The following is a 22,986-nucleotide window of genomic DNA, read 5'->3' on the forward strand; positions in this document are numbered from 1 at the left end:
CACTATATTTCTTTCACAAATTACACAAACCAATCTTGGATCTTAATTTTGCATATTTGTTTGCTGTTTAGAGCCTTATCAGTGTTTTTGCATTCAAACTTAGAGATGTGGCAGTATACTCCTTTTATTTTGTGGAAATCTTGTTTCTTTCCTCTAGTCTTTATTCCTTGATTGAGATCTCTCATGATATTTTCCAAAGAATGATTTTTATGATTTTTAAGACAGTAGAATGACTTTTATCCTTTTCTTCATTTGGTTCTGTTTCTGTTCTGCAATTCGGCATATCATTAGTCAGAGGTGTTAGAACAGTTGTTTCAACAACTCTTGGACTTTCGTCATCATCAGTGGTTATTGCTGGAGTTACATCATCAATGATCACACTGTTTGATGAATAGCCGGGGAATGCTCCTTGGTCATGAAAATTTATGTGTCCCATACGTTGGTGCCATAATTGTATTTGAATGATGGTTGTCTGTAAACAAGATAGATCACTATCCCATGTGTAGCGTTTGTTTGTAGACCTTTTTCCCACCATGACACACTCGTGATTCTGATTAAACACATTGCAACTGTCTCTAGAGAACTCTACATATAGCATTTGTTTGAACCGTTTTTCTCCTCTATCTTTTTCATCTTTTAGAAACTGATTTTCTTCCATGAGTTCTAGATTTACTTTGATGATTTGTTCCCATTTGGCATGTAGTTGAGTATATGCCTCTAGTAATTCTTGTATATCTTCCCCGTTGTTATTTTCATTATTTGCGGTGAATGCTACGAAATTGGTGTTGGTGTCTTCTTCACTGTCTGAGTCATCACTTAATGTTGTCATGTATGTCTTGTTCTTTCTTTTAAGATATGTAGCACATTCTGACTGGATGTGTCCAAACCCTTTGCACTCATAGCACTGTATTCCTTCTGTATTTGAACTGTCTCTTCTTTTTGAAATAGATTGATTTTGTCCAGTTGGGAAGTCTCCTTGATTGATTGAAGCACTTTTGTTTCTAAATTTGTTGAATTTTTTGAGAACTCTTGTTGAAATTCTTTGTTAGGAGAGCAATTGATTGTTCTATGGTTTCAGTATCAATTTATGGACTTTCTTTCTGCTTTGATTGGAACGCAATTCCTTTGTCTTTATTTTTCCCTTTTTGTAGTATCTCAAGTTCATATGTTTGAAGATTTACCATTAGATCACTGAGTTTGTAGGTGTCTAGATCTTTGTTTTCTTGGATGGCTGTAAACTTTATCATAAATCTCTCAGGTAGGGAACGTAAGACCTTTTTGACGAGCCTAGGTTCAGGAATAGGTTCGCCTAGGTTAAACGCATCTCTAAAGATGCTTAAAACTCTAGCACTAAATTGTGTGATATTTTCATCTTCTTCCATTTTCAAGTTTTCAATCTCTGTCTGTATCATCTGTAATTTGGATTGTGTTACAGACGTGTTCCCTTCATGATGATCACATAATATACTCCACGCAGTTTTGGCTATGCGAGTGGTGACACTCAGTTTGAAGGTATCTTCGCTCACAGCTCCATAGATTGCATTCATTGCCTTCGAGTTGAAGTTATATTCTGTTTTTTCTTCTTCAGTCCAGTCAATTTTAGGTTTGCTGTTTCCTTTATCATCAACTGGAGTTTTCCATTCGTTTTCTATAGCATTCCAGACACCTTCTCCTTGTGCCAAGATGTATATTTGCATTCTGGCTTTCCAGTAGGAAAAATTCGTGCCAATGAGGGCAGGTGGCCTAGTGCTTGACAGTCCTTCTCTGGGAAACTCCATTAGGATCCTGCTAATAACTTAAGCAGTTTGGCTCTGATACCAATTGAAATATATATAAGCGCAGCACACAATGATGTTGAAGCTAACGTTTGTAACACAAATGATCTGTAATGCAGTTCGGGCAAACAACCCTAATCTACGAGGCACATCTCAATTTGAGAATTTGCCAAAATCCACTAAAAGCTTAATATTTAAAGTACACTGTTTGGAACCGGAGATTACACAATAGAACGATCTTTCCTATCGGACTATTGAGACCTAAACACATGTACTACTGTTCAAGGGGATTTGGGTATCTCTTCTCAATGACTCTCGTACCTCACAATTAGATCTTGAAAGCTTAAATTCTAAAATAAAGGACAACTCCTATTTATAGTAGCTACTCCTAACAGATTCGTGAATAACAATGCTATTCCTAATCAGACTAGAACTTGAAAAACATCAATAAAAATTCCCTTTAGAACTAGTATTAATAACTACTCTTCTTAGGCTTGGTATTCCTTTATTGAGTTGGAATTCTCTTTGCACATAACTTTGACAAAACACTTTTAGTCAACAGTTATATCTAATGTATTCTTGGTTATTCTCTCTTTCAGTAAGGTGGACTCTCCCAACATTGCATGGAAAAGGAGGCGGTGGTGGAAGCTCACCAGCAAGATCCTCATTGTTAGAAGCTCACCGGCAAGATCCCTTGCTGGTGGCCTCTACTCCACACCAAATGTAGAGTCTCTGTGGTCATATAACTGAGAAAATCGAAAAATAGATTAAAAAAATGAGAAAATTGGGATAGAGTATTAGGGAATTTAGGGCCAATGGCATGCCTCCTATCCAGTGGAGGACAGTTTATAATACTGGATTGATTGTACTCAATGTATCTTTTATTTACACTTTAAATAGAGTTATAGACACTTACCGCTTTTATTTTACTTTAGTATTTACTATTAGAGTAAATTTTAATTTGGTTCTGTGACTCGTGGGGTCTTGTTAATTGTCATCCATGACTTTTAAAATTGTTAATTTAGTATTTTAACTATTCAATCTTTATCAATTTTGGTTATTTCGGTTAAATTGTGTGACAATTTTTAATTAGCCAATTAATCTTTAATCTAAGAGGCAATTTTGTCTTTGTATGTGTGGTCGAAAAAGGAGGTCTGTAACACCCCCGATTTTACCAACATTTTAAAACTTAAAATTTAAAGATAAGCATCTAAACATCGATCAACATAAAGCGAAAGCTATTAAAAACCGGAAAAGGTGTTATGCCACACCCGTAAAACTATGGGTGCACAGGCTAAATCTATCACAATCATCAAACATAACATAAGTCTAGGCACACAGGCCAACAAAAGCAATACATCTAATTAAGCACAGGAGCTACACTATCTAGAGTCCACATATAGCGTGCTCGCCAACTAAGCAAAACATGTAAAACATGGGGATAACACCCGATCAGCGAATAATGCTGGTAACCCATCAATACGCGTTAAATAGCATAGTATAGATAGATATAATCAAATCCATTTGGAACTGAGGAATAGAATATATAGTCATTTCAAAGCCAGAAGAAGATCAACATCAAAGACTCATCACACTCTAGATGATCCCTGTTCTTGTTTAGATATATATTCTAAACAACTCTAGCTTTAAAATCAAGATCAAGGCTCGAGACACAACACACTAGACACTATAGAACAATCATAAAGACTAGCATGCGCTCTAAGAACACGATACACAACATAATAGACAAATAAGCTCATGAATAACAAATAGAGACAACAAAGGGATTCAAAGATAATCAATTACCAAGTAATCATCAAGTTACACAAACCATCTTCCAACCTTATACCAAGTTCCAACCTTTTCATTCCACTCCATCCTTATTTCAGTACCAACCTTTACCTCCAGGCCACCCTTATCCCTCATTCCTTATCCCCCTGGAACAACTACATGCCCCACTCCGTAACCACTAACAAGTCCACCAACATGGTAGCACCGAAGTGTCATTCGCATGGTCCGTACCTCTAGTACCAATACCAAGGGTTTAGCGCATATAGCTCTAACATGACACCGCGGCGCTTATACCCTGACCCAAGCCTTTAGCCAGCAAGTCTAAGGGCTGGAATCACGGGCAGCTTACCGCGAGTAGGTGGTGGGTGTTTATCCCCCCCACCTACCCCCTACTGGTACAAAGGTAATTGTCCGGTTCGAGGTTCGTTCGTGGAACCCAAAACTATGTTCAAACACATTCTAACACGTAACAAGAATATCACGGATTCAATTAACGAAGATTAAATGAAGAATCATTCCAAATACGTTCTAACATGATTCCTAAACATGCCAAGACCCAACACCAATCACATAACGGTTCAGGAGCATCCGGAACCTCAAGAACATCAAGAAATCTATATGCAAAGCCCTAACGACAAGTCCTAGGCTAGACTCAACACCCGAGTATGCATAAACCCACCCAATAACGCCAAGAATATCATAACACGAGATTCACGATATAAACCCTAGGGACAAGCTCTAGACATAATTAAATACGAGTTCATACATATAATCAATTACAATATCAAGATAATCAAGATTATCAAATAAACACAACATAAATCCTAGGCAAAGCTCTATCAAGACTCAATCACAGAATCACACATCAAACGAGCCAATAATCAAGATATAGCAAGGAAAATAGGTTTTGTAAGACATGGGTTACCTCTTAGCCCTAATCAATATCCTTGGCTACTAAGGTTCTTCTCTAAGATCTTCCTCCAATGGATCTCCCTTGGTTCGGTGGTGGGGAATTCCTTTGCTAGGTTTCCTCGGGGAATGACTCGCGTGGTAGAATAAATTGTGGTTGGGTTTCTAATTGATTTCTAATCCCCTATATATAGATTCAGGAGTCCTAACTAGAATTTGAATAGTAAAGGCCCACTTTCCCTATTCCTAATAGAATTAAAGACTTGATTAAGGATAAGGGTCCATGATCCATTGTGGACCATACTAATTAATTAATGGAAATTCTAGTCTAATTAAATCATTTTTAATTATATGTTAACGGAATTAATTCCACGATTAGCCCGGATACGGAGGTTGTAATACGGGAGATTCGGTAAGGGGACCTTTTGTCGCCTTACCTGTTCATCATTTGTGCCGAAGGATTATCCATCCTTCTGCAACAGGCAGAGTCCTGAAGGGATATTCATGGGTTGAGGGTAGCCCGGGGGGCCCGTCTATCAATCACCTATTTTTTGCTGACAACAGTTTATTGTTTTTCAGGGCCACCCAACAAGAAGCCTTAAAAGTTAAGGATTATTTAGACATGTACAGTTTGGCTTCGGGGCAGCTCATTAATTATGAGAAGTCAAGTGTGGTATATAGCTTTAACACCGTGGCACACATGCGGACTTTGGTTTCTGATTGTACGGGGGTTTGTGCCGCTACAGACCTGGGTCGTTATCTGGGCCTCCCATCAGTCTTGGGGCGGGATAAGACAGTCACGTTAAGATACATTGGGGGGTGGGCCCGAATAGGTTTATAGATGCACAAATTTTTGTCTCATGCAGGTAAAGAAGTCATACTCAAGAGTATAACGCAAGCTCTCCCAATCTTTACCATGTCGACTTTCTTGCTGCCATTGCGTGTCTGTGATATGTTAGAAAAGATGTTCAACTGGTTTTGGTGGGGGGTGGCGGTACGGGGTGTCGGGGTATACATTGGTTAAGTTGGACTCGGATGTGTAAACCAAAGTCGGAGGGTGGTCTTTGTTTCAAGAAGCTACACGAATTTAACTTAGCGTTATAGGCCAAACAAGGATGGCGGTTGTTAATTCACCCGGAATCTTTGGTTAGCCGGTTACTAAAGGCAAAATATTATCCCACCACGGACTTTATGGGGGCACAACTAGGGGGGATTCTGAGCTTTATATGGTGGAGTATTTTGGTCGGACAACGAGTATTGTGGTTGGGCAATGCGCGGCGTATTGGTGATGGGTTAGACACGAAGATATGAAGCTAGAACTGGCTGGCCGAATCTACTAATGAACCACTAAGCACCCCGTGCGCAAAGCATTTGCGGGAGGCTAGAGTGAGTAGTTTGCTCGACGACCAGGGGAGGTGGGATGAAGGAGTTGTCCGTGACATCTTCCTCGCTGCAGACGTAAAAAGAGTCCTCGCAACTCCTTTAAACATTCACTTTAAGGACTCATGGAGGAGGATAGGGGACATTTTCGAGAGGTATATGGTTAAGCATGGCTACCAACTCCTCACACACGGAGACATGCAGCCTGTGGAACCCGGGAGCTTTCATGCTTGGAAGGCTCTGTGTGCACTGCCGATCCCACCTAAGATCAAGAATTTCTTGTGGAGGTGTGCGAGAGGTGTGCTGCAAGTCCGCGACAACCTGAGATTGAAAAAGGTGTGGATCGGAGGTGGCTGCCCCTTGTGTGGCTTCGCGACAGTGACCGCGGAACACCTGCTTTGCAAATGTATGTTTACGCGACAACTTTGGGTAGTCGACGATGTTTTACAGGGTAGAGGTTTCTTAGCTTCATGGACTCCACTATAGGAAGCTCGTCCACACCTGCGGCTGTAAAGCTTGCTGCAGTGTTCTGGACTGTTTGGCTTACACGAAATGATGTCGTATGGCACAACAAATCTTTGCCCGTGGAGGAGGCTTGTGAACGGATAAAATTAAACGCCTTCAAGAGAGCTGGGAAATAGCCTATTCTACAGCGGCTCGATCAGCTGGAGTCACCTGCCGAACTGACGACTGGACTCCGCCACCTTTGAATACATTCAAATGCAACATCGATGCGGCTACCTTCGCGACTGGTGCTGGCTATGGTGCGGTTATGCGTGACCACGACGACCATTTTTTTTGCAGCGAAGAGTGGGTGGTTTGAAGGTGTTAGTGATCCGTTTCTGGCTGAGGTTCTTGCAGCAAAAGAGGCTTTGGCATGGATCCAGACGCAAGGCCGAAGCAACTATTTGCTTGAAACTGATTGTTTGAATTTTTGCAACGCTTTTAATTCCCGCAATGTTGATTTTTCGTACGTAGGTTTAATTGTGAAGCAATATTTGTCGATTGCTAATGATGTGGGGACTGTTAAAGTGACCCATGTTAGGAGAACAGCGAATCGTGTGGCTCATGAGCTTGCTCTGGCAACCGTTTCTGAGTCTGTCTCGAGGGAGTGGGCGTTTATCCCACCGACTTATATCGTCTGTTTATTAAGTCATTAATGAAGGTCTTTTGTTTAAAAAAAAAAAAAGAAAAAAAGATCCACACTTGTAATAATAAGGTCACGAGTTTCAATCTTTGTTGTCTTGGTTTTAATCAGTCAACTATGGATAATCTAAACGGGTTTACTTCAATATTAGCAACAATATGCAACTTGATGCCAGATTATGCACAATGTCATATTGTACTATATCTACAATCTACGAACTTAATAATAGCTAATAACGGAAACTAAAAAATGTTAGTCTAATTGTTTGTTGAAATTAATAGTTCATATTATTTTAACTTTATCCTCTATTATATCATTTAATTTTCTTAAATACCCTTGCATTCCGTGAGTGTAAGCTTTAGTAACGGAATATTTCATTAACTATTTATTATTCTTAACTTATTCATTGATTTTCATAAGGAAGGTCTTAGGTTCGAATCTCATCCCAATCAAAATTGACATAATTGTTAAACATAAACTATGAATAGATTAGAGTATATTAAAAAAAAATATATAGTATAAAATTTAACATGAACTTTGGTTAATTAATTAAAATCACACATTGGTCATTAATGAAACGACACACATAATTTAGAGTATATATTTAACACATATGAGAAATGTAACTATGCCTAATATCATTGTCTTTTTGGGAAAGAAGACGGTTTTGTTTTTGAAGGTGCACAACTATACCTATTATCATTGTCTTTTTGGGGAAGGAAGACAGGTGCACTGAGTCAAAGCACTAAAATTGCAGCGAAGCACACCAGGAGAGAAGTGGCAACAAAAGGAAACATAGATCACACCAATTAATACGTTTTGTATTGTATAAACTATGCTTGAGGTACTATCCAGTGAGGGTGCTACCCTCTAAAAGAAAGCAAACCACAGTCTACAACATGTGAACAAGATTGTAAAAGAAACCAAACCACAGTCTACAACATGTGAACAAGGTTGTAAAAGAAAGCAGACCACAGTTTACAACATGTGAACAAGGTTTAATTTCCACTGGTTTTCTTCCTTAAGATGCAGAATGCTCAATTCCAAGAGTTGGCGAGTCACAAACATGCAGCAAAGTGCAGATGTCATTTGTTACTGGGAATTGCTCGGCGTTTGTCAGAATCGAAGGGGCATATTCGAAAACTAGTTTCTTGCACTGTCAGATTTATCATGAAAATGAGATTAGTAAGCCACATCAACCCAAAAATTATGAACAACATTCCAAATGGCTCTTGTTAAGTGATGTGTATATATGTATATATATACATTAGGGAATTCATGAATAAAATGTAAATACTTAAAATATATCAATAACATATGCTATTTTATGTAGGGAGTATATGTTATTACAACTATCACCTTTGTTGAAAATTTTTTAGCAGAATCACAAGCCTTCAGGAACAGCTGAAGTACTTCAACCTGAAAGATTACACGGATAAAGTGATATAAAATCTTCCATTTCAATCTTACATACATCTAATATTTACACGTGTGTGTACATAGACTTGCTGATGAGTTCAGAGAAATAGGAGAAATAACAGTTGCTTGCTTGAAACAGCTCATTATATACATCTAATATTGGTCAGAAAATATGCATTTGATATTATAAAAGTGAACCAAATAAATGCAGGCCGGATTGAACAAATTCTCTTTTGAACAAATATGAACCAAAAATATGTATATGAGCATAGATAGTATACCTGTGTGTCTGGATTTTTCAACTTCTGTATGGCCTCCATAACAGCACGATGACATAAATCACAGCTACTATTGGATACATATTGAGAAATGGAAACAACTCCTTCACAGAGATGGACCGATTTGCACAAACTTTCAGGGTCTGAGGAGGAGATCTCTTCCACAATTTTATAGCACTGTTTGCAGAATGGAGTAATATATATTAATTCAATTTTCAATACTGGTAAAAGGAAAGTTATAAATAATAACAGATCAATAACTTCAAATTTAATTTAAAGATATTATTGCAGATCAACAGTTGTAAATTTTCCATCACTCAAAGCTCATTCTAGGTTTTCACAACATATCAACAAAACATTCTCTATCTGCTTTTGTTGTAGTATATATGTGGTATATTGTTAAGTAGATTGTTTCCAGATAAAATACCCGTGGAAGCCAGTCAAGAATCGCATTGCAGAGATTGTAAAGGGTCTGACGATTCTCTGAAAAGTACGTGATAACGTTAGATGCAATTTGTTTACACAATGAGCACTGATCTTCATTTCCGCTGACTTGAACTTGTTCCTCTGTGGATGTAAGCAAAAACTAATATAATGTATTCCATAATCTCATTCATTTATTGAAATGACTCAAGAAACTGGCTGGATATTCCAAATTGATAAAAGTGCACAAGCAATCAAAAGAGCCTTAGCTTGTATAAAATATTTGGTAGGATCTCATTTTAAAATTTTCATTTAGACAAATAAGTGTTTGTTAGAAATTACAAATTCTTAAAAATATCAGTGTTTCTAACTTTCAAATCTCCATGATAGATGTTAAAAACCAGAAGTTCGTTGTTCGATCTACTATACAGTAGTGTTTGTCAACAAACCATATAGAGATAATAACATTTTATTATGAGGATATGGAAGTGAAAAATAACCAAAATGGATTGGTTAGTACCTAAGGATTCTGTCTTAAGGTCAGCAGCTGCTAAATCTTTTGCACTACAGCACCAGCTGCTAATAGCTAGTACAACAAGAACAACAAAGCAGAGCCTTCTATCCATGCCTCCTGAATCAAAACAAATATTCATTAATTTTCAACTTAACAGCATGCAAACGAAAGAAGAGATAGAAAGATTTAAACTTAATTAGCAGTCACCATCTACTCTTTATTGTATATTTGATAGTCATAGTCTGTAATATGCTTAATTTATCATATTTTTCTGACTTATATTTCTGTTACTCAAAATTAGGATCAGAACCTTCTATCTTGTTAAACCATTGAAAAATTAGCATTTACAGTTTAAGATACTTAAAAAGATTATATTTTGTAAATTAATTCACTCAAAATCAGTATTAAAACCTGTGTTGGAACTCAAAATTTCCAACACAAGTATCATACGATTATTGATCAAAATGCTATGCTGAAATAAATGAAGATAAACACCAAAGTTTAACATGAACTACGATCAAAATGTATCAACAGATGCAATTAGAGATATAAAGTATTGCAATTGAAGCAATGAAAAGAAATCACTGTATAGCGTACAGAGAGTGAGAGAGAATCAGTGAGAGTGAGAGAGTGATTGCTCTTCCGTGGGTGGCGCACTTTAAATAGTGAGAGACTGAGAGTGATTGCTTTTTCATTGGTGGCACGTGCTTCAATTGTTATACCATGTTATGTTATAGGAAACCCTGATACAAAAATTTTGTACCGTAAATTAATATATTTTGTATTTACAATTAATTGCTTTTGTACATGTAAACAAATAATTTGATAATTGCTGACGCATAATATGATAGCTATATAAGTATAGAAACTATCAAACTGCAAATATAAAAAGTATCAACTATAAATACAGAATCTAACTTGATAATTGCTGACACGTAATATAATAACAAGTACTGCAAATATTACCCGCACGGGTTTAGCTCAATGGTTTAGTTGACAGTATTTGGGGTAAGAGACCAAGGTTTGAACCTTGGCGGGTAGCAGTGTGGGAATTATGTCCAAAGCGGGTAGATTCCTTGTGCCCCAAACTCTGTCGGGCAAATAGAGAAATGCTATGTGCAACGAATTTGACTTAGGAATTTTAATTACTATAAAAGTATGAATTATTCTAGTATTTAAGAATTTTTTTTATTGTATTAGAAATTTAATAAAAATAGAGATTGAGAAATACTATAAGATTGTATCATTGTATATCAAAATATTTAATTTTAAAAATAAGGAGTGGTGCATGCTTAAAAACATTACATAATTTACAAAATATTATAAATATATTCTGTCACATTCTATTTAAAGATTATGATATTGAAAAAGCACGTGAGTCTTGAATGCAAGATTTAGCTTAAGAAATCAATTTTATCTCAATTATAAAGCTGGACTAGATACAATCCTACTCTAGGTAATAAAGAACATAAAAAAGAGAGCAGTAAAAGAAAGCATGCACCAGGAAATGTTCACGCAGTTCGGGGCCTCACTCCTATGTCTGCGGGGCCACTCACATCAACTCAAATCTACTATGATAAAAAGGAGTACAAGAGGAGAGTTAATTACACACTAAAGTATAACCTGTAACTACTCCAGTGGATCTGATGTGCAGGCGATCTTCATTGCTTCATAATCTTGTTAAGGGCCTTTCTTCACACTCTGCAATACTATATATATTTGAAATAATTGAACAATGAATTTCAGAGCAAAAGCATATCAAAGAGTGTGTGAAAAATGCTAACCAAAGTAGCATTTTATACAGGTAATAAAGGTTCGTTCGATCCACAAATCAAGCACTCTTTCCTTCTTTGATTTCGGCTACTCCAATTGATTTAGATCTCCTCCATGATAGGGTCTTGACTGAATAAAAGATTTGAAGAAGTTTCATACCTCCTGGATTATTTCTTGCGTTGATCCAGTCAACTAGTCCAGACGTTATGACCAATACAGCAACTAATCCAGAACTACTTTGACAACTAATCTAAGCCAATATTAAGAGGTTTAAATGTGCAACATTTTTACACTTACAGATATATTTATGTTAAATATTGTAGAATTTTATATCACTTATATTCCATAATTCGAATTAGAGAAGTAACTAAGTTAGAATGAGGTACTCTCTTATAAAGTTATAACTCCTATAAAAACATCTTGAATCTAAGTAATTTTGATGAATAAGTTTTATTTTTTATTTTTGTTTTTGAAAAAAAAAACAATTATATAGTATTATAATCTATCATCATTGTGGGTATTTTAATTTCTTTAAATAGTAGCCGCTCAATTCAAACTAATTCCATAAGGATTATGGAATGAAATCTGAAGATAGTGATTGCTTTTCCGTTCTCCTTTCGATAACAATTAGGTGGCACACTTAAATTTTAGTAATATTTTTATTTTTATTTTTACTAGTATTTTTTCCCGTGCAATGCACGACCTATTGTTGCTGCTTGTTGACTACTGAGGGAGTGAGGGCCTGAGGTGCGAACAACGATGGGTGAGAGTCTGCGAGAGGGCCGAACGACAACTCGCTGGTGTAGATTGGAGGGCTCCTCGCTAGTCGCTACTTCCGTGCTGCGACTGTAGTCTGTGGACACTAGGCGGACTGGCGTGCTGGATTACTGGGCGGTGGCCGGTAGCCAGTGGCGGAGGCGGAAGGCCGCATGCGATGAGGCGAATTGGAGAGAGCAGAAGACTGTGCTTAGATAATAGATCTAGGGTTTTCCGTTTGGGTTGTGTGGTGACTGCACTGCGTCTGAGTGTCTGACTAAATGTAAATGAGATTATATATATATGGCTTGCCTCGCCAAGCCCGCTCTTTAGCGGGCTTGTATTTTCAAAACCCACCCCTTACCTAAGTAGGGGGCTGGACTGGTCTGCCCGGTGGACAAAGCTCGTTTTGATGGCTCTAACACCATGGCATCCAAAGTTGGGATTTAATGATGGGTTTTTAAGAAGGTTTGCTGGAAAATTCAAGGGTCTTAGTTGATGCTTTTTCGAGTGGGTCATTCATAGTTTTGGAATAAATTCAAGCCAAAAAACTGTTAGAGAAGATTGCTATGAATGGATCAACATGGTACTCGTATAGATCTTCACAAAAACCTGTAGGAGGCATGCATGAAGTGGAGCAAATTTGAGTCTTGTCAGCTAAGGTGGATAATGTAGCTTCCTTGGTCCAAAAGCTAGCCCAAATCACTCTTCAAAAGCAAATTGTGAGATATGTTTCTACTCCTTCTACCCCTTTGGGTCAAGCTTTGATGTGTGATCTTTGTGGTGGTGGGCACAATTTAGGAGAATGTCTTAATGATTCTAGTTCTCAACCTCCCATTGAGCATATTAATTTGGTGAGATACAATTGGCCACCACAACAATCCTTTCAACCTCAAAGGGCCTATGATCCAAATTCCTCAAGGAACCACCTAGGTTTTTCATGGAGAAATCCAATGGGGGCTACTTATCCCCAACATTTTAATAGTAGAGGACCGTCGGGTTTCCAAGGGCAACAATTCCAAGGTATGCAGTCTCAACCTAGATCTCCTTTACCAGCTTTGGAGGCTCTACCTCAACCAAATTTGGAGGCCACGATGAGTATGTCACTAAAATCTCAATTACAAAGTGTAGAGAGATTTAAGCGAGTGAACTGAGAGGTTGGATCAATTGCGTGCTCACGATAGGATGCTAGAAAATCAACTTGCCAATCAAGCCTCAACTTCTAGCACCACAGTGACTGGGAAGTTGCCTGCTTGTGTTGTGTGCTCCGGTCAAGAAAGAAAGATGGTTGGGCGATGGAAGCAAAGGAAGGAAGGTGGTAATGTGAAGTCTCGCCACTCCAAAGATGGAGATAAGAGTTGACGCTACTTAGGAGATAAATCCCAAGATAAGTCAAAATACTCCTCAAGAACTCAAGGAAAAGAAATTGCCACAACAATATTCTTGAATTTACTACTATCAAAGTTGTCTTCCAAACAAAATAATAGCAAGGATATTTATACACTTTAGCCAACCCCTACATCAATGGCTTTTAAGTTCAAAATGAGCTATTCTAGTGCTATACTAGCTTAAAAGATGCAACTAGCCACAAGACTAGGATAACTAAGTCAAATAGGTTTTATGAAAAACTAAATTCTAAATGAATTTAGGATTTATAAGCCTAATATGGACTTTACAAATTAAATAGCATAGGGACGGTCTAAAATAGTCTTAAACTTTTATTTGCTAGAAAAAATACTCGATTTATAAGGTATGAACCTCCACTTGATCTTTATTCTTCAAATTTATGCCTGAATCAGATTAACCACCTTCAATTCAACTCCATCTTCATATTCTTGATTAGCTTCACTTACTCCTTTAATAAGGCCATTCAAAGCTTCATGAAATATCTTCGCTCTTGCTCTCGTCATTGAACCTCCCAAGGTTTGCAAAGGATCTGTTTCTTTGTTCTCATCCTCATAGTTGTCCTCAACAACTTTCCCCTAGAACCCAAGGGAGCATGTCAATGCCATTGTCACAAGGAGTGGGAAGATTCTTAGGGAGCCATCTCTTCTAATTGAAACATCAATTCCAAATAAAATTGTTGTTGTGAAGATTGAGGAGAAACTTGAGGAGGAAGAAGTTGAACCAGCTGTCTTGACACCAAAACCACAAAGTCATGATGAGGTAGAGAAGCCCGTGAGAAGGTATGAACCACCCTTTCCCTTTCCTCAAAAATTTCAAAAGCAAGCAAAAGAGAGTAGATGGAAAAAGTTCTTGGAGGTGGTAGAGAATTTGAAAGTTTCAATTCCTTTACTTGATTTGTTTTCTCAAGTTCCATCTTATGGAAAATTTTGAGGGATATTCTTGCTAAGAAGAGGAAATATGGGGAGCAAAAGATGATTGCTATGGCACAAGAGTACTGGGCTTTGACACCTGGTATAGGAAAAAATGTATTTAAACATAGATATCCGAGGAAAATCACAATCCCTTGTCTTATTGGAGGCCGTCCGATTAAAGGATCCCTTTGTGATCTGGAGTCAGTGTTAGTGTTATGCCTCTATCTCTTTGGCAAAAGTTGAAATTGGGAGATCCAAACCCGATTCGACTTACATTGCAATTCGTTGATCAGTCCACTACGAGCCCCTATTGGAATTCTTGAGGATGTCCAATCCCTGTGGACAAGTATTTTGTGCCTTGTGATTTTATTGTGATAGCTACTCAAGAGAATTCTGATATTCTAATCATTTTGGGGAGACCTTTCTTGGACACAACTGGAGCACTAATTGATGCAAGAAATGGATCAATGATCTTAGATTTTGGGGAAGAAAAAGTGGAATGCAATGTTCTGATGAGCAAAAGTTACATAGGGTTAGAGAATGCAACATGCTCTACACCATGGCTTTTGATGAGGATAACCTTACGGATCAACCGGGTTGAGCACTCCATAATGAGGTTACGTCGAGCTAGCGATGTTGTTCTATTGGCCGTTCGACCACCTGGTGGGAGATGGTATTTACCTAGTCGAAGCCCTGTCCCACCTTCTGACAGGCTTGCAAGTAGCAATTACGAGCCATCTTTTGATCACATCGCACCACCCCGAAGCCGGTCGGTGTGCAAAACTTCATGCACAAGTGCTCGATGGAAATCAAGGCGCCGAAGTCCTCCAAGCCTGGTCGGCCAAGTATAATGTTGTGCGCACATTCCCGAGCAAGCACTACAAATTCCATCTCCAACTTCCTTACATGGGGCTAGGTGCCCATCTCTACCATTAATGAAGTACAACCCTCAGCCTCGATGGCATCACCTGTGAAACCAGCCAGAGGGGTCTTGACTGGCCGTAGTTGCTCCCTAGGCAGCCCCAATTTCTGGAAAGCTTCCAGGTACTACAGATTGACATTACTGCCCGTATCGACCAGTACTCGACGAATGACCAACCCCTAGATGTCCATGGCGCCCACCAAAGCGTCTCGATGGGGGGTAGGGCCCCTAGGTAGGTCGTCGTCTGTGAAGACGATCGGCTCCCTACAGGCTTTCTTTCCATCCGACTCCTGGAAGGTTATTACTCCCACGTATAACTGTCTAGCCCGAGCCTTTCGGGCTCTCGCCGATTCACCACCTTCGTGGCCGCCCACTATCATATTGATTACCGGCTTGTGCTTCCAATTCTTATCAGTGTCTTCCTCTTGCATGAGTTGTTTACCCTTGTCCGTGGCCTTCGAGGCAGGTCGGGCAGGCGCTTCTTTCTGCCAGGGCGGACCTAGTCTGCCCCACTAGTTGGGAGGTAGTGTCCGACTGCGCTTTATGAGCGCCTCGATTTCATCCTTAAGGACCTCACATTCCTCCGTGGTGTGAGTGTTTGTGCGGTGGTATCTGCAATAAGGGGCGGCGTTCGTACTGACCACCTGTGGTTTATCGCCAGGTCGGATGGGTGGAGGTGGAGGTAGCTGGTTGTGGACTTCATGGACGGGCTGTGCCATCGGTCGATAGGCAGGAGCTCCCAGCCGGTCTTGTACCCAGCAAGCTCTCACACGAACACCCCTGCGTCCTCTATTCTGCCGTCATGGGAATTATTCGCCTGGAGCCGCTTATGGGAAGACGCTTCCTGTTTGGGCTTTTGTCTGACCGCCAATTGGTTGGCTCTCTAGATAGCCTTAGCATATGTCTTGGGATTCTCATCCCGTAACTTATTGTAATGCCCGTTCGATCGCAAGGACTCAATGAAGAACATCAAGGTTGTCTGATCGTCTAAACCATCGACCGCCTGTGCTAAGTCCGAGACAAACTTCTTGGGCTTCATGCTTTCGGTAAAGTGCGTAAAAAACTGGTGTGCTAATTCCTTAAAATTGTTGATCGAACCTGGGGGAAGCCTGAGGAACCATCGTTGGGCGGGCCCAACCAAGGTTGGGTAAAACACTCGACAGATCATGGGAGCGTTTGCACGATAACTTGCATCTTGGCCTGGAAACTGATGATATGTCACGTGGGTCTCTCGTTCCATCATAGGTAGGGTGGTCGGGTAACTTAAACCCCGCCGATACCCTGTTTGCCTGCACCTCTACGGAAAAGAAAGACGCAGTCAGTCTGCTGTTGGTCATCTGCCTATTTTTCCCCTCAATCTTTTACCGAAGCTCTTGGACCGCGGTGACCAAGTCGGCCATCTCGGGGTTGGGCTGTTCTTGGAACATAGACGATTCCCCCATACCATTAGCGGCATCTCGCCTGTGCCGGGTAGCTATTCTTCTCTGGATGACGGCTCGTGGCTGCTCTCTTCCCCTCCTGACTGACTGAGCAGAGGAGCGTTGCCCGGCTCGACCGCCCAACCAATCCATAACTGACTGTGTGGGAGATACAGGGTCGAGCCGTGAATGCAACGAACGGTGGGCACGCGGGTTTATGGGCGAGTGCTTCTTGGAGCGCATCGAACATTCATAAACTTCATCGCGGTTTTCCATGGGTTATTTGAATATCTTCTTTGTCAACAAATCTTCCCCAAGCAGTTAATATAATTGGCTTCAAACTATTTTATTTTTTACTTTTTTTTCCATGTTATTAATAGAATACTTGGTAAATAAATATATAACATTATTTTGTATTATAAGTTTGATATTTAATTACAAGATAGTGGCCCTGTTTGGTAAATGGCTATTAGCTGTTAGTTGATTTGGTTAATTAGAGAGCATAACTAGTTAATAATTGACACCCCGAGTTTTCCTCGCGGTTTAAATGTCAAAAGATTGTGGGATGAATCCCGAGTATATTGTTCTCAAGGGCTGACAAATTGGAAGAGTCACAAGGCATTGAGCTTAAGGGAGGTTATTGCCAATCATGCACCCCGTCACGTGTTTGTGCATGATTATGTCGAATTGTAGCACGCAAAAGGAATGAAACATGAAACTAATTTAAAGATAAAAACTAGGATATGATTGCTCATCTCTCATGATGCTTTTAGGATCATTAGTCTAGATCGTGATATCACGAAAGTAGAATTGTGTGAAGACGTGTTAAGTCCTTTCACCTTTTGGTATTCTAGGATTCCTCAATGCTTAGAACACTTGTCGGGTGTCTATGTACCTAAGAGTCATTTCTTCGAACACTTGGCCTACTTTTCATCCTTAGTTGCATCCCCCCGGATATTGAACTAGGAAATGCCAAAGAAATGAATCACCAAGAAATCTAGCAACTCAATGCTTAGATTCACTCATAGAGTTGGCCGGACTCCAAAGAAACACACAAAGCATTCTATTGGTTTTACGGCCTTTGGTAGCCGTTCGGGGGGCTAACACTACCGTAAAATACTTAGGGTGTTTTATGAGTGAAAGACTCAAAGTAGCTGAGAGAATAATGTAATATTATTTCTCTAGAGTTTCAGCCGTTCAACCCTTTACACAGTGATCCCGTGGGGATATTTATACATGGGTACAAGATTCCTACAAGGAAAGTAGGGCTGACGTGGAGCCAAATCAGTTAAGGAATCCGACTTCCTTGATGCCATAAATACCTAAGTTAATAAAGGAAGCTGCTTGTATTAAATGAAGAAAGAAATATCAGAGAAATATACTTTTAACCACCTCTGGGCGAGCATCCAGCCGAGAACACCTTGACTGCCTAGGAGATGGCTTGAGGAGGGGCCGTGATACTTGGGCGAGGACACATCGCCCGCGGAGCCTGGTAGCTTTGCGGAATCCCGAAAGCGTATCCGGTCGGGGACACGCCGACTACCGAGGATGGTCGCCCAACCGAGTCTCACGTGTGAACCCAGCCGAGGACAGACCGGTTACTGAGCCTAGTCTCTTTACCAAGCCGGCCAACCTCCGTCTAGGTATGCGTCTGTCTTCATGGACGAGTGGTTGCTAAGGATGACTGGCTACGATCTCCAAGCGTCTCGTGTGACAGACGGGAACCGCGGATGTCGTCTAACTTGCTAAGTATCAGGCCATGCTCGAACCTGACTCCTTGCCTCACACTACAGATCGGGTGTCCGATTCGGGGTATCTATCACATTCAATGGCAACACAATTCATAATCAATAAGAATATCATATCATACAATCACAATATCAAGACCTAATTAGGAAATGTTTCTCACTTTAGCATCATGATTAGAGATTCACATTCCTAATCCTATTTAGCCCTAGCCACACATAGCTAATTAGATGAACATTGCAAATCAAAGGAAGAGATAACAATCAAGATATGAAAAAGGAATTGAAATTGAAAAGCAATAAATTGTACCACTTGATGTCTTCTCCTAAAATGATCTTCAAGCTATGAGACTAGAAATGGTCTGCAAAATTTAGAGAGAAAAACTACAAGCACTAACCTAATGTGCTTTCTAAGAATGAAATCTCCAAAATGATTGCTCTCCCCCACTAGGCTTACGCCCAATGCTTCAAGTAATCCGGATTTCCGCCCCACGCACTAATCCACTCGCGTGGATCGGTCACTTAAATTCCTTCTCGCTTTTTCCCACGCGCGTGGAAGTGGTGCGTGGATCTCTCTATTTTCTCCTCCACGTACGTTCCCACGCACGTGGGACCATGCGTGGATCTTTTTGTTTTGCTCCCACGTGCGTTGATTGCTCCGGCACAACTCCGGCTTTTGCCTTATCCTTGTGATGCTCCTTTCGTGCTCCCAAACCTTCGTTTTTCTCTAAAAACCTTCCTAAATCATAGAAACACAAAGCAACATGGTGTTTTGTGGCACATTAGCAAATATAAGCGTAAGCAACCATAAATCGTGTACAAAGGGTATCAATCAAGTATAAAATGCCCTCTTTAAGACCCCAAAATATGTGTGTCTTTTGGCACTTATGAATAACATTGGCTGATTGTAGAAGGGTGTTTGGTAAATTAGATGTTAGGTGATAGCTGTTTGGTATAATTTCTTTTCTCAAAAAACTAATTGAAAAAGTTGCTTTGAGTAGCTTTTTGAATTTTAGCATTTTGGAGTTACAACAAGCTAATTAACCAAACACTTATATTGATTTTTTAACCAGTTAAAGAGCTAATAGTGGTCAAATAAGCCAAAATTCGCCTATAGGCTAACTATTTTACCAAACAGAGCTAGTGTAAAAAGAAGACAATGAACAATGTAGTGAATATAATTAATTAATAATTTGAAGGTAATGAATCTTTGCATGGTAGAAAATAAAGACAGTATAACTAATGAAATTATATCTCTTTTTAAAATTTTTGATAATGAATCAATTTTTTTTTTTTTAATAAAGGCATTGTAGACATCGAATTCTAAATTAAAGAAATGCATATGAATTTGGGGTAAGAAATGCATATGAATTAATTTTTTGTTGTAGCTACTAATTTATTTAATTTAATAAGAATAATAGAGTAAGGTTCTTATTTTTCAATAATATCTAAACACATAATAAGTCTCAATCAGAGTTATATCCCTAATTTATGTCCATATTTTTAATGCTAATCATTTTGTACATTGTGCTTTTAGAGTTGTACTATATAATTTTTTGAACAAAAATACTCATACCGTTATAATTTCGGTCATCTTTTCTATTATTGTTACTGTGCACATGCATCCACCATACATTTTCTTATATTATTTAATGATAATAATATTTGTAAACATTATATATTGGATTATTATAATAAATAAATTTCATTTTATATAGATTTCAATTTATAGGGATTGGTTAGTTATTTTAAAAAATATAAATATTGGGCATATATTTTTGCTCATCGCACATAGAAATTAAAAGACTAGTACTCTAACATATTCGTAGTATATGTTCAACAATTATGCAAACTATGATAAGGATGAGATTCGAACCTAAGACCTTTCTTATAGAAATTAATGGGTAAGTTAAAAGTTAACAGAATATTCCGTAATTAAAGTTTATACTAATGCGATGTGGGTTATTTAAGGGAAGAAAATAATATAATAGAGGTAAAGAAGGAAAATCATAAAAAAAAATACTAAAATCAAAAGAATCTGAACCATTCATTTTATCAAATAATTTGACGGATATTTTTTAGTTCCTGTTATAGGATTAACTTATTGATTCTTCTTCCAAAAGGCTGAACCCCAACCCTAAATAACTTATTGATTCTTATTAGTATGGTAGATAGATATATAGATGGATATTCCTTCCCTTATCTTGAAACAAAATTACATCAAATTTTGCTTTCTTTCTTATGTTTGATACGATAACATATATAGTTCAATTCATTTATGATCTTCAATTCTTGTACAAATTTTTGAAGGTAGCACTGTCCTGACAACAACTGAGCTTCAATTCTTACACTTCTTGTATTGAGTTAAGATCAGAAAATAATCTGTAGCCGATAACAATTTATGAAGTATATCTACAAAATAAAAACATTTTTTTTTAAATACTTATGATTCTTTATTAGATAGTATCTGTTCTATACTTTCTCAAACATTTTCAGCCCAAAGAATTTAAACCACCATCACCAAGTTTCGAACCTTTGACCATCCAATTGGATGGATAATCGGGATGTCATCACACTACATGGCAGTTGGAAAATAAAAACATTAGTATAGCTTGCATCTGTACAAACCTTTTTCAATCATTTTGATGCGCAATAGAGATGGAGAAAATGGAATATTTCATAGTATTCTACGGCATAAGCTTGTATGTACTGAACAGAGATACGAAATTGTTGCTATAAGAGTAGCACACTAGTCACACATTCACCATGGTTGTTAAAATTGCTAGGCACTCGGGGGCGCCTAGTATAGGTCGCGATTAATCAGCGCCTGTGTATTTTTTATTTTATTTAATATTTTTTAAAAATTTTGTTTTAAATTTTAAAATTTTTTAATACTTGATAATTATAAACTATTTAATATTTTAATAGTTAATACTATAATATTAAATATTAACCTAAAATACACCTAGAGTTTAATTTGAACCATTTAGGGTTATTTCAATCAAAACGATGTCGTTTTGAGTGAAATAACTCATTTATAAAAGAAAGTGAACAATAGCTAATCGGTCTACTAGGAGGCCTAATCAGTGCCTAGGAGGCCTAGTCGATGCTTAAGAGGCCCAGGTGGCGCTTAGGCGATACGCTAGACGCCAATTAATTAGTGCATAGGTGAGATTTTTGCAACACTGACATTCACACACTTGATACCCATTACGAGAGTATTTTGGATGTTAAGGAGAATCTATGCCTTGTGTTCTTGTTTGGGAAACTTTGGATTGAATTGCTATGAGAATGGTGTTCAATGTGAGGTTGCAAGTCCAAATAGCTACGAGAGTGGTATTTGGACACTTTTGTGCATCTTACTTACCCTATGCATTGATTTGATTCCCTAATCCTTAATAGAATATTTGACATCTTAGCTTGAATATAATATAATCAGCCCCTCTCAAAAAAAAATAATAATAATATAATCAGCCAAATCCCAGTCATCTATTTTACTTGTCTTATTTTTTAGTTGCTGAATCATATCAACCAAATGACCTAGCTTCTAAAAGGCCGGGTAGTTTTAGCTTGTAGTGCTTAACTCCACTTTGCATCATTTCCTAACATTACAAGAGTCATCTCTTGTGGAACGACATCTTAACTCTATACTATAATTTGATACTTGATAGTTGTGTAAAACCATCTTATCAAAAATCAAAGGAAAGAGATGAATAAGAAAACTTCTCTTGGAAATGGAAATGAATAAGAAATATACAATAATCTATGCTAGTCGAGATTGCAATGTTCTTGAGCTTGGAAATGGAAATGAATAAGAAATATACAATAATCTAAGCTAGTCTAGAACTAAACCTACCTAGGGAATGAAAGGTAGAAGAATGTTGTGTTTTTTCTATAAAGAGTTCTCCCTTTTTAACAAAGTAAAATGTCTTTAAATATGTTGTCGAGGTTGGGCACGGGCTCGGTCGAACTCGTGCCTAGCTATAAGACGCCACTGGATTGTGGGCATGGAAGTGCCACGGGCATGCCTATACCCATGCCCACCAGATAGAATGCAAAATGCATTCAACCAAGTCCTGGCCTTTTGTTTTACTGTCTTATTTGTCATTTGCTTAATCATATCAATGAAACCTATTAACGATAGGCCTATATGCTAGCTTAAAAAAAGAGTAGTTTTAATTTGTGCTTAACTCCAGTTTGCATCATTTCCTAACATTACAAGAGTCATTTCTAATGGAACGATATCTTAACACTATAGTGTAATTTGATAGTCGTCGGTTAAAAAACAATCATATCACGTAGTTAGTGAAGCACTCAAATCTCACCACTCCTATCTTCCTTTTAAAAATTATTATGAGTGCATGTGCTTTCTAGACTTTTTGTAAGTTGATGAATACCAGTGTGTTGGTCCCGGTAGG

At 38.3% G+C, this 22,986-nt stretch overlaps 1 protein-coding gene and 1 long non-coding RNA gene across 3 annotated transcripts; both read right to left on the reverse strand.

Annotated features, from left to right (window-relative positions):
- Nucleotides 1–1,503: 1,503 nt before the first annotated feature.
- Nucleotides 1,504–19,569, reverse strand: LOC109179135. Its single transcript, XR_002053837.1, has 3 exons — nt 19,454–19,569; nt 18,516–18,518; nt 1,504–1,516 (listed from the first exon to the last, which is right to left on the reverse strand). It is a non-coding gene; the product is annotated as an uncharacterized LOC109179135 (long non-coding RNA).
- LOC109179133 lies at nt 7,801–10,268 on the reverse strand. 2 transcript variants are annotated; one of them, XM_019328703.1, is made up of 6 exons: nt 10,234–10,268; nt 9,643–9,753; nt 9,127–9,266; nt 8,703–8,876; nt 8,362–8,421; nt 7,801–8,158 (listed from the first exon to the last, which is right to left on the reverse strand). In XM_019328703.1, the coding sequence occupies exons 2-6, from the start codon at nt 9,746–9,748 to the stop codon at nt 8,024–8,026; spliced, it is 615 nt and encodes a 204-aa protein (XP_019184248.1). In that variant the 5' UTR covers nt 9,749–9,753; nt 10,234–10,268; the 3' UTR covers nt 7,801–8,023. The 2 variants fall into 2 exon arrangements, with proteins under 2 accessions (XP_019184248.1, XP_019184249.1); XM_019328704.1 differs by having other exon boundaries at nt 10,222–10,266.
- Nucleotides 19,570–22,986: the final 3,417 nt, after the last annotated feature.

This window comes from Ipomoea nil, unplaced genomic scaffold (assembly GCF_001879475.1).
Source record: "Ipomoea nil cultivar Tokyo-kokei standard unplaced genomic scaffold, Asagao_1.1 scaffold0878, whole genome shotgun sequence".
Taxonomy (NCBI): Eukaryota; Viridiplantae; Streptophyta; class Magnoliopsida; order Solanales; family Convolvulaceae; genus Ipomoea; species Ipomoea nil.